At 40.3% G+C, this 12,496-nt stretch overlaps 1 protein-coding gene across 1 annotated transcript in view; it reads left to right on the forward strand.

Moving 5' to 3' along the window:
* Positions 1 to 2,674: 2,674 nt before the first annotated feature.
* Positions 2,675 to 12,496, forward strand: part of PPARGC1B (PPARG coactivator 1 beta) — a 35,219-nt gene continuing 25,397 nt past the window's right edge. The window contains exons 1-2 of the mRNA XM_036749731.1: positions 2,675 to 2,680; positions 2,764 to 2,943. Coding sequence (XP_036605626.1) covers positions 2,675 to 2,680; positions 2,764 to 2,943 — 186 coding nt within the window. The remainder of the gene's footprint in view (positions 2,681 to 2,763; positions 2,944 to 12,496) is intronic.

The raw sequence follows: 12,496 nt of genomic DNA on the forward strand, positions 1-12,496 counted from the left end.
GAAATTATTCACTTCTTCTGAAAAGTCTGAAAGACCCTAAGCATATCACAGTTTCCCTCAACTTAACCTGCTGCTGTCATGCATGATTATGCCTGAGCTTTCTGCGAAATTCTGCAAGTCAAGCTGATGCCACCTCCCTAGTCAGAGAAATCCATACAGTGATTGACAAGTCCTGTCAGGAGCTTAAAATGGATAGTCTTCCACCCTCTTGGAGAAGCACATGCCTTGTTTTGAGGGGTCTTCCATTGTTACTGATTCATCAGGAAGAAGCCTCTGAATTATGGTGTGTTTTGTCACCATCCTGAAAGCTTATTCTTGGTGCGTGACCAGACCATAATTGGTGTGAGTCACAAGTCTGAGAGCTGTTCACTTGAGCTGCTGGTAGAGAAGGCCTGCATGGTTTGTTTTCAAGCAGAGACTGACTATAACTCCATTTGTACCTTTTGTACCTTTGGCGAACGAGGCTTCCACAGCCTGAAAGTTTCCACAGAACTGAGGCTCCCTCTTGCAAACTCCAAGATTTACTTTTTAAAAACCACAGACACACATATTTTGGATGAGAACATTTCTAATATCTATCACCTACTTCCTTAGCTTCCTACACAAAATGCTGAGCATTAGTGTGTAGTTCTGATGATTCCGGACCATCATTGTGGGCACCCATTAATAGTCCTGTGAGATAATAAGACTTTGGGTCTGCTATTTATCTATTTTTCATCATTACCCTTAGGATCAGGAAGTCTAGGAGTGTCTTTCCTGCTTTCATTCTGTCTCCTGTTATTGACTCCAGTTCTTCTCCCATCCCTGCCATTGCTCTTATCGTGATTTGCTGCTTTTAATCTGGCCTTCAGATAGTCAGAGTGTTGCTGCATATCGTAAAACTAAACAGTGATCTGGTTATCTTATTTATCAGAACAAGAGGCAGATCATTGCTATTTCAATAAGTTAAGAATCAGTATTTAGGGAATATTTTTCTTTATGTTGTATTAGCCCTTATAAAGGTTAAGTAATTTGCCCACAGTCATAAGTTGAGACTTCCTAATGAGATGGTTTGGACTCAGACAACATGAGAAACTTAAAATACTGGTATTTGGGGGTTTTCCCCCCCAGGCTTTCCTTTGTTCTTCGTTTAGATGCACAGACTGGAAAAGAAAGATGAACTTACCTACTTTTGAAGATTCCCCAGTGGTTTCCCAATTTAGAATAAATTGTTCCCAAAGCAGGGAAAAAACCAGTAAATGTTCTTTACAAACTTGCACAGGAAGATACTAGTGAGAGGCGGATTGTCAACTCATTAGTTTCAAATGATGCCCAGCATGCCTCCCTTCTCCTAGGCAGGTGCTAACATTTTCTTAAAACCTTAGCAAATGAGCCATCAACACTTATTTGAGACAGCTAGGTGGTGCAGTGGCTAGAGTGCAGAACCTGGAGTGAGGAAGAGTTCAAATCTGGCCTCAGACCCTTATTAGCTGTGTGTTCCTGGGCAAGTCACTTAACCCTGTTGGCCTCAGTTTCCTCAACTGAAAATAATAATAGCTCCTACCTTCCAGGGTTATTGTGAGGATCAAATGAGATATTTTTAAGTGTTTAGCATAATAACTGACACATTTGTTGTTCAGACATATCCATCTCTTTGTGACCCTATTTGGGGTTTTCTTGGCAAAGATACTGGAGTGGTTTGCAATTTCCTTCTCCAGCTCATTTTGCAGATGAGGAAACTGAGCCCAATAGGGTTAAGTGACTTGCCCAGGGTCACACAGCTAATAATTGAGGCTGTATTTGAACTCAGAAAGATGAGTCTTCCTGACTCCAGGCCTGCTCTATCCACCGCTCCACCTAGCTGCCCAAGGTTGACACATAAAAGCTGCTTAATAAACACTCGTTCCACATCCCTCCTATCCCTGCTGCCTGTAGAACCTTCAAATGAGTAGAGTCAAACAAATATTAACCTACTGGCCATGCCTGAAAATGCATGCCTCATCTAAGCCTATAGTCCATCATCTCTCTGCATGGGAGAGGTGGGAGGCATGCTTGAAGGATTTTGTAAACCCTAAGTAGAGAGGGAAGCAGGAGGCCTTTGTGGAAGAAATGATTAGTGGAGTTGTGGGGATTATGGCTGACCAGCAGACGCTAGAGCCAGCCAAATAATAGAAGAGCAGCAGAGCCAGAGCAAGGTGTATGTGTACCCAAGATGAGGTTTAAAAGTGAATGATTATCCACCAGTGGCTATGGCTGTATCATTTTTAACATAGATGATTTGGCTCATCACAGATTAAAATCTCCATGGACCAGCGAGGGTAGGATTCCCAACATGATGTAGTAGAAAAAACACCGAGTTTGAATCCCTTACTGTTTGACCTTGGACAAACCACTTAAAACTTTCTGAGCATCAGTTTCTAAATTTGTAAAATGGAGAGGTTGGGCTAGATATCTCTGAGGTCCCTGGCAGCTCTACAAACTATGATTATATGTTCATTTAGAAAAAAGTCATATGAAAAAATGTACATGGTTATGCATCCCTATCTCCTCACCCCCACTTTGGGTTGCAGCTGAAAGAATCTGCCTTCCCTTCGTCCTGGTTCTCTGTACAGCCGTGGATGGCAATGAGAGCTCTTTCCCCCTTCCTCCCAGAAACCTAGGAACCTGGACTCCCAGACATAGGACCGACAGGGCCATGGCTGTAGCATTACTCAGTTTTTTCAATGTGGAAATCCTAGACAGATCAATAGCTATTGGGCCCTTTCCCTTTTCCTGTCTCTGCAGTGTGAGGGCGCAGGGGAGGAGCACCTTTATGAAGACTTCCAAGACCTTGACCTCTCCCAGTTGGATGCCAGTGACTTGGATTCTGCCAGCTGCTTCAGTGAGCTTCAGTGGGGCCCCGAGACCTCTGAAAACGGGTTCAGCCAGTGTGGCACCTGCGGGGAAGACTCAGAACTTTTCCAGGTATGTCCTTCCTGTACTCATACTGAACAGAGATATCTCTTGCCTAATGGAATTCATCATCTGATAAAGAAGGTAAGACATATCCATGTGATATCAATTCATAAATTTTCAATGAAGTCCTGGAAAAAAGATTAAAACAATTTATTCCAAAAAGTCATTCACTATAATCAAGTTGTATTTATACCAGGGATACAAGGATGGTGCAATGTTAGAAAAATAGTTAACATAATCATATTAAAAATGGAAACATCCCAAAACCACATTATCTAAATAAGTGCTGTCCAAAATGCAGCCCACAGTGTGATTTATGCAGCCTGTCTACAAATAGAAATTTACCTAAATGCTTTAGCAAATGAAGCCGAGCTATGGCAGAGCTCTCACTAAAATGGCAAATCAAAATACATTGTCTATTGTTTCAATAAAAACCTAAGGTTGGACAGCCCTGATCTAAATACATATAGGAAAAGCCTCTTTTTTTCTTAAATCTAGCATTATATATAACGATGAAACAATAGAAGCTTTCCCAAAAAATATAGGAGTAAAGCAAAAATATACTCTTTTCTCACTATCATTTGCCCTATTTCTAGAAATGTTAGCAATAAGACAAGAAAAGGACATTAAAGGCATAAATATAGGCAGAGAGGAGACAAAACTATCCCTATTTGAAGATGACTCATTTTACTTAGAAAATCTTAGGGAATCAGTAAAGAAACTAATTGAGACAATAGCTTTGAGAAAGTTGCAGGCTACAAAATTAGTCCACAAAAATAAAGAGCATTTTTATATAATAATGGCAAGATCTAGGAGGAATAAAAGAGAGGGAAGTCCCATTCAAAATAACCGTGAAATGCATAAAATATCTGGGAGTTAATCTGCCAAAACACACTCACTACCTGTATGTATGAACCTATAAAACACTCCTTAAGGAAACAAAGAACAGCTTAAATGTGCAGTGCTCATGTCTGGGCCATGCCACTAAAATAAAAATGGTGGTACTTTCAAACTAATTTTAAAATTTTAATTAATTTGCAGATTTTAGTGCAATCAAACTACCAAAGGGATACTGTACAGAGTCAGCTGAAATGGGGAAGGGAAAGGATAAGCACTTACATAGCGTCTGCTGCTTGCCAAGTACTGTACATTTATCTCCTTTAATCCTTACAACAACCCTCGGAGGTAGGTACTGTTATTATCCCCATTTTACAGTTGAGGAAACTGACAATGAGAGGTTAAGTGACTTGTCCACAGTCAGTCAACTAGGAAGTGTCTGAGGCCAGGATTCAATTTAATCCTGATTCCAGGCCCTTCTATCCACTGCACCAATTATCTGTCCTAATGTAACATATAATAATGTAAAATGATAATATAATAAAATAATAATAAAATTCGTTTGGAGGAACAAAAGATCTAGAATATTAAAGGAAATCATGGAAAAAAAGATCAGAATGAAAGGGGAATAGCACTTTTTCATATTATGAAGTAGCAATCACCAAAAAAAATTGTTATTGGTTAAAAAATAGAAAAGGATTAATGAAACAGAAAAGACAAGGAAAAATAACTGAACTCAGTCCAGTGTTTAGTAAGCCAAAAAACACAAATTACCCAGAAAAGAACTCCCAATTTAATAAGAACTACTGGGAATACATGAAAGGAGTCTGGTAGAAATTAGATTTAGATAGTATTTCCATACCACACTCCATAATAAATTCAAAATAGATATATGATCTGAATATTAAAGACCATACCATTAAAAAATTAGAAGGAAAACATCATGTATCTTTCATAGCTGTGGATACAGGGTGAATTCTTAAATCAAATGACATAGAAGCAATTACAAAAGATAAAATAGATAATTTTGATTACATGAAATTGAAAAACCTTTGTGTAAACAAAATTAATGCAACTGAATAGGAAGGGGAAATTGGTTTACTAAGGAAATAAAACATTTGTATCAAATATCTCTGATAAGCTGTTCAGACAATTAGCAGAAATATAGAAGAAGGAAAGGTCATCACCCAACAGTTAAATGGTCAAAAGGTATGAACATGCAGTTCTTCGAAAAATTGTGATGTGTTCACAACCACGTGAAAAGATGCTGCAAATCACTAACAACAGAATTTAAATAAAAACATCTCTAAGGTTCCACCTTACACCCGGCAAATTGGTAAAATCGACCACGCAAAATGGCAATAGTCAATCCTGGAGGGGTTGTGGAAGAATAGATACACTAATGCATTGGTGGTAGAGCAGTGAAGTGGTACAACCATCTTGGAAAGCAATCTAGAATTATGCAAATAAAGTGACTAAAACATTAATACTCCTTAAATCAGAGACACCATTACTGGTCTTATACTCCAAGGAAGAAAGTACCCACATATTCTAAAATATTTGTAACAGTAACACTTTTTACATTCACTAAGAATTAGAAACAAAGTAGATGCCCATTTGCTGGGGAATGGCTAATCTGTGGTACACAGATTATTATTGAAATGAAAGAAATGAGGTATAAATGGGATGGATGCAGAGAAGCGTGGAAAAATTTATATGACCTGATGCAGAGTGAAGTAAGCAGAACCAAGAAAATAACATACATAGTAACTACAACAATGTAAATAGAAAGAACAGTGACACACCAAAAAAAACCAAAAGGAAATGTAACAAAATTATAAAGATCAAGGAGGATTATAATGAGGAGATATGAAAAAATACCCCCAATCTACCTCTTAGTGGAAGTGGTTATATATTACACGTTTTCAGACTTTCTCAATGTATCAATCAGTTGTGCTGATTTTTTTCCTTTCTAAAAAGTACTATTTGTCTTATGGGATGGCTGTCATGGAGGGGGAGGGCAAGGCATATTTGGGATACTATAGTGATATAAGAAACAGAAAATATCAATAAAACCTTATTTTAAAAAATAAATTTAAAATAAACCAAAAAAGATAATTGCAAATTATTTACAGCCAAATGAAAGAAAACTCCAAAAAACAAATGATAAGAGAGATGCAAACCAAAACAATCTTGAAGTTTCAAAGCACATCCAGCAAATTGGCAAAGATGACAAAAAATGGGATTAGTCATTGGATTATATAGGATTAGATGTTGGGGGATGGGAGGTAGAAAGACAGGTTCTCAAGAGCATTGCTGGTGGGAGCTGTGACTTGGTATAGCCATTTTAGAAAGAAATGTAGAATTATGTTAATAAAGTAATTTAAATGTCTATACTCTTAGATTCAGGGATTCTACTGATAGAAATATACTTCAGGGACAATGGCATAAAGAATGTCTGCATATACAGCAAGATATTTTTAGCAGCATTTTTTGTGATAACGATTAATTGGTGGATGGCCAAACAAATTGTGGCAAGTGAATATAATGGAATATTACTGTGCTGTAAGAAATTAGGAACATAATGAATTCAGAGAAGCGTGGAAAGATTTTTGTCAACTGAAACAAAGCAAAGTCTGATGAACTAGCAAACAATATATACAATAATGTAATTAGCAATAAAAAAATTAAAACTGAATCATTTGGAATCGTAATGATTAAGTTTGGCCCCAGAAAGGAGAAATGAGAAAATGTCTCTCCTCCTCCTTCTTCCCCTTCTTAGGAGATGATGGGTTATATGAGATATATTTAGGGTATCAGACTTTTTTAAAAAGTATGTTGATTTTTTAAAAATATGTTTTGTGTAACTTTTTCCCCCTTTCCTTCCTTCATACTTTATTATAAGGCTCTCCTGGAGGGAATGAGGAAAGAATACAGTGGTTAGGATAGCTGATATTGAATAGCTTTGTTCAAGGATCACATACTCAGTTGCCAATGTCGTAGATGCCATATTACTTCCCACCTTTATTTCTGCTACCCCATCCCATTCTCTCAAATTATTAGAATTTTCTCCAACCTCCCCAGCTTGCCCTCCTCTGTGAAGCTGTTGTCATCAACTTCTTACCTCAATAATTTTCTTTAACAGTGAATCAAGTCATTCCAATTCCACTTAATATTTATTGAGAACTTAACTGTATACAGACCTGTGTACTTAGTGCCGGAGGAAATATCCTGATAAACAAGGGTGATCCTTGCTCTAAAGGAGCTCTGTCCCTAGTAGTAGAGATAAGACATGTATGACCACAGATAACCATAATTCGGAAAAGTGGTAGATTCTTAATAACAACCCCCCCCCCCCCGCAAAAAAAAAGATTGCTTTTGACTTGGAGGTATCTGAAGGGCAGGCTAAAATAAGTCTGGAATGGAATTCTGCACTTCATAATAATAACAATTAACTTAACAAATTAACTTAATTTACATGGAGTTTTGTGCTTTACAAAGCACTTTCAATTCCATTATTTCCTCTGATGTTCAAAAGATATTATTATCCACTGCATTTTGCAAAGGGGAAACTGAGACATACCTATAATTTAATGGCCTAGCCAGGATGGGGACCCAAGTCTCAAGACTCCCAGGCCAATGTCATTTCTCTAAAACCAACCTGCCTCCTAGTTTTTCCAGGGGCTTTCTCCTCAGATGACTTTAAGATTCATTTTCTCCAAGCTTTAGATTAGCCCGAAGAGGAGGATCAGAGGAGGGGTGGGGGTGGAGCAAGAAGCTCTGCATCTTGGCATCTATTAATAAATACCCCTCTCACAGCCGACAAAGTCTTGGTTAATTTGCACTCAGTTTCCAGAGGGAGTGAGTGGAGTAAAGGGAAGGGGGGAGGAGGCTTGTGGGAGCCTCCTGCTGTTGAATAGCTCTTGCATCTTTAGCTCTGCTATTCAAGGGAAAGGACTAGTGAGCAGAGTGCGCATGTCATCCTGTTGTCAGTGATGACCGTGTGGGAGCAGAGGGAGCTATTTCCAGGGTCTGGGTCGAGTTAGACCAGCCTGGCCAAGGAGGGACCCTGAAGTCCCCGCCTTCACCTTCTCACTAGCTTGTTAGATCAAAAAGCTTCGGAAGACTTCCTTTGCATCATTTTCCACCTCCAAGAAAGGCCACCTCACAAGGTTGTTGAGAGGATCTAAAGAGGTAGGAAGACTCCTAGCCTAGAAGTCAGTCTAGTTTAGTCTAATTTAGGTAAGTAGCTTCCCTGGGGCTCAAATTGTTTTTCTTTTCTTTCTTTTTTGGAGGCAATTGGGGTTAAGTGACTTGTCCAAGGTCACACAGCTAGTAAGTATCTGAGGTCAGATTTGAGCTCAGATCCTCCTTCAGGGCCCATGTTCAATCCACTACACCACTTAGTTGCCCCTCAATTTGTTTTCAATCCTTCTATCCCTGTATCCCGTGGCTTTTGGTAAACCTTTCTATACCCTCTATTTACCGTGAACAGAAATAAATCCTAGATATAGAATACATATGTGTGGTCAAATAAAATAGATAAATTTTTTTATACAAAAGGCTTTGACCACTTTTTTTTCCATTAACGCCACTTTTAGAACATTTCAGTAAGATAATATAGTAATTTACCAAATATTCCCTATACTTCCCTGCCACAAGCTTCTTGAACCCTCAGGAGTGATGTGTATAGGTGGGGAATTCCTATTCTAGAGGGTTCTTAGGGTCTTTTCTAGGCCTGTTGAATTCCTATTTCAGCCACCATCACTGTAGATAATTGAATACTGGTTACTGTCTTAAATGCTTGGTGAATGTTTTATCATTCATACTAAAGCTGGAAAGACTCTTAGCATAGAGTCTGGCACCTAGTGGGTACTTAATAAATGTTTATTGATTCATCTCCAAATAGAACATGCAAAGGGAGGCTAAGGGATACAATGGATAGACAGGAAGCCTTGACCCTCTTACTAGTTGTGTGACCCTAGGCAAATCTGCTAAACTCTCCCAGACTCAGTTTCCTTATCTGTAAAATGAGGGTAATAATTGCTCCTACCCTACTAGGTTGTGGTGAGGATTGAATGAGATGTGATATATGTAAAGAGTTTTATAAACCTTAAATTAGGGCCATAGGATCTCCAGAGCTAGAAGGGGCCTTAGTTCATAGAATGCAAAATGTGAGATAGACAGGACTTGCATTCTAAGAGCTTCGCTGTCTCTGGCATTCTATGCCTTAGCCAACCTAACTTTGTTTCATTCCCCTCAAATCTCATGCTTCAGTCCTGTGCTCCCAGGACCACTGAGCTGCAGGTGACTGCTGACTGAACCAATGGAGAAACTCACTGTGCCTTTTCCTTTTTTAGATTTGGTTACAAAAATAACAAACCCTTTGGTTCCATCTTTCCAACCTCTCCCCACCCCCATCTCCCCCCAACTCCCCCACTATCAGCTATTGCTTCTGTCCTTGAAATGGAGCCAGGACAGCCAAGAAACCATCACGAGATCCCTATTTCAGATAAACTTCTTCAAGAAAAAACAGACAGACTTGGATTGGATTGGACTGGATTGGAAGAAAAAGGCCATGGGGGTAGAAGGGAGGGAGGGCGGTATTCATGTGATGAAATAGTGTTTCTGCCAATTCTCTCAGGGCTGGGGAATCCAGAGCCAGAATTGAACAAGAGAAGGAGTGGGAAAGTCATCCAACAACGTTGCAATCCCAAGAATGAGGGTCTTTGTGTGGAGGTGGGTGGGAGAGAGCAGATGGGGCAGCACTGGTGTTTTCAAAGTTTTTTTTCAATAGTGGGTGAGGGGGGAAAGGGAATAAGCATTTATGAAGTACCGACTATGTGCCAGGCCCAGTGCTGGGTGCTTTACAAATATTATCTCATTCCATCCTCACAAAAGCTTTGGGAGGTAGGTGCTATTATCATCATCCCCATTTCACAGTTGAGCAAAAGAGGCTAATTGACTTGCCTAGGGTCACACAGCTAGTAAGTGTGTCAAGTGCCTGAGTCTGAATTTGAACTCAGGTCCTCCTAACTCCAGGGCTTGTGCTCTACTCACTGCACCACCTAGCTGCCCCAAGGTCCATTCCCTTCTAAGAAGAGATGATCGATATTTTAACTTCAGTTTTCCTCTGTCCTCATCTGCTGCTTGTCTTCTCCTGCCACACATTCCGCCCCCCCCCCCCACCTCCCAAATTTTAGAATTTTGCCAATCAAAGGAAATCTTGAATCAACGCTAGTCATGTCAAACTCATGGGTGCTTGGGATACAAGCACCCATCCCCCACCTCCCTGCAGTGCCTTGGGCATAGCAGGTCCCTAATAAAGTTGAACTGAATTGAATTGAATTCTTCTGTGAAGCCATGAAAGTCAATGAGCCTAGCCTGGACATGATAAAAAGGATCCTGGCCTGTGGATTAGAATTTGGACCATGGAGAGAGGCAGCTAGAACCCTTTAAGGTCAACAACTTTCATTAATATTGTGATTTAAACTCAACAGTGTTTTCCCCCCAAACACCCTCTGTGAGGTGGTAGTATAAGACGAGGACATTGAGACCCAGGAAGAGAGAAAGTGACTTACTTAATATTATAGATAACAAGTAAGTAGCAGAATAGGGCCAAAACACAAACTTTTGTATTCTGATGCAAAATCCAGTGTTCTTTTCCTTGTATCGAAGTTCCCGAAATCAAGTTGGGAGAATTTGCCCTGTGCAAGGGCTGCAAAGAGAGGCCAAGCCATGGCTCCATTTTGCTGGAGCCCATTGCCTCATGGGATAGATTGCAAATGGTACTTCAGCTTAATGGGTCCTTGGGTGTTATAGTTAAGATGCCTGGAAGAAAAGCCCCCTGGCAGCTAGCCTGGGCTCACAGATCATCTTCCCTGTGGTAGCAGCACTACCATTCCATGTTTGGGTCCTCAGGCCTCCAGGGTTAGCCCCTCAATTTTGTTAGTCCCTTCTAAATAGGGTGCCTAGACCTCTGGGGCACTGACTTTCACTGGTCAGTTACAACAACAATGGTAAAATGACAATTATAATAACTTCATATAACTTTTATATAAAGTTTATCCCAAAAAACCTTTTCTATGTAAATTATTTAACTTTTAGAGTTTGCAAAGCACTGTACAAATACTGTCTCATTTTGTCCTCACAAAAACCCTGGGAGGGGGTATTAGCATCCTCATTTTTTGATGAGGAAACTGAGGTAGACAGGTTAAGTGAACTGCCCAGGGCCACACAGCTAATAAGTATCTGAGGCCGGATTTGAACCTGGGTCTTCCTGACTCAAGTTCCAGCAGTCTAGATGCCTGTAATCGTATAGAAATATGCTTGAAAGATTAGAAGTCTTTTTATTAATTTACATTGGCAAATATAACAGCTCAGTGGATCCAAATCCTCATGTCTCTTCCCAATGGTAAAGCCAACCTGGGACATCATATTACGATCTCAGGATCATAGATTTAGAGAATATTGTTGAGTTGTTTTTCAGTTGTGCCCAACTCTTTTGACCCCATCTAGGGTTTTCTTGGCAAAGATAATGGAGTGGTTTGCCATTTCCTTCTCCAGCTCATTTGACAGACGAGGAAACTGAGGCCAACAGAGTTAAGTGACTTGCCTAGGGTCACACATTTAGAACGTGTCTGAGACCGGATTTACACTCAAGAAGAAGAGTTTTCCTGACTGTAGGCCCAGCACTCTATTTGATGTGCCACCTACCTACCCAGTTTAGAGCTTAGAGGCCTGCATGTCCAATTCCCACATTTTACAGATGAGGAAGTTTCTGCCTTACCCAGAGTCACAAGCTAGTGAACTCAGAAAGTTTTTCTGAGTCTAGGTCCTGATCTGAAGGTGATTTGGGGAGTATAGCATCAGAATCCAGGGTATCAGGTGAAGAAGAAATAATGCCATGGTCACAACAGTCTGAGGCCCCTGTGTTCTCATGCTCAGGATACCTTCCACTTTCCTTCCTCCACAGTGCTAATATGCGGCTCTCCTGGATTCCATGCAGAGAGAAACGCCCCCTTTCTCTTTGCTCATATGTCACTCATTGTACAGTTTCACATTAGTTAAATTTAGATTGGTGTCTCCCTGGTGCAGTTATAGGGAGCCACCGTAATGTATCTGCAGCATATTTATGTGGCATCTCTCAGGGTAGATTCTTTTGGGAAAGAGCCCCCCTCACATTTAGGTGAATTCATGTCATCCCCCCAGAGTGATTTTTCCAGCACTGTTCCCTGATACACAGTTTGTACAGTTTGACTCCCTGGCACCTCATTGGCTGCTTGCAGAGCTAATGACCAAAGCCAGGTTGTCAGAGAGCAAGTGAGGACAATTGCAAATTATGTTTCACCTTGAAACAAAGAGATCTCCTGCTTTGGTGGAATCTGTGCCTTCTCCTCATTTCTCCTTGTCTTAATCAGGTGACAAACAGAAACCAGCCCTCTGAGGTTTCCTGGAAAATGGCCAATGATTTCCCTCGACTGTGTAAACTCCATAGACCTATACTCTGGTGCAGGCTTGGAAGGTAGCCTGGACCACACTGTGACCGTCATCCTCAGTAGATGTGGATGTTTCAAGGTCACCTACAAGGCCCTATGCTATAGGAGAGTCAGAAATGAATAAAATGTCAGATATCTGTGGTGATGAAGAAAGATCACTGCATTTGGAGTCAGAAGACCTAGGCAAGTTGTAGACCAGATGCCTTTGGCTTTCTCTCCCATCTCCC

This window comes from Trichosurus vulpecula, chromosome 3 (genome assembly GCF_011100635.1).
Source record: "Trichosurus vulpecula isolate mTriVul1 chromosome 3, mTriVul1.pri, whole genome shotgun sequence".
Classification (NCBI taxonomy): Eukaryota; Metazoa; Chordata; class Mammalia; order Diprotodontia; family Phalangeridae; genus Trichosurus; species Trichosurus vulpecula.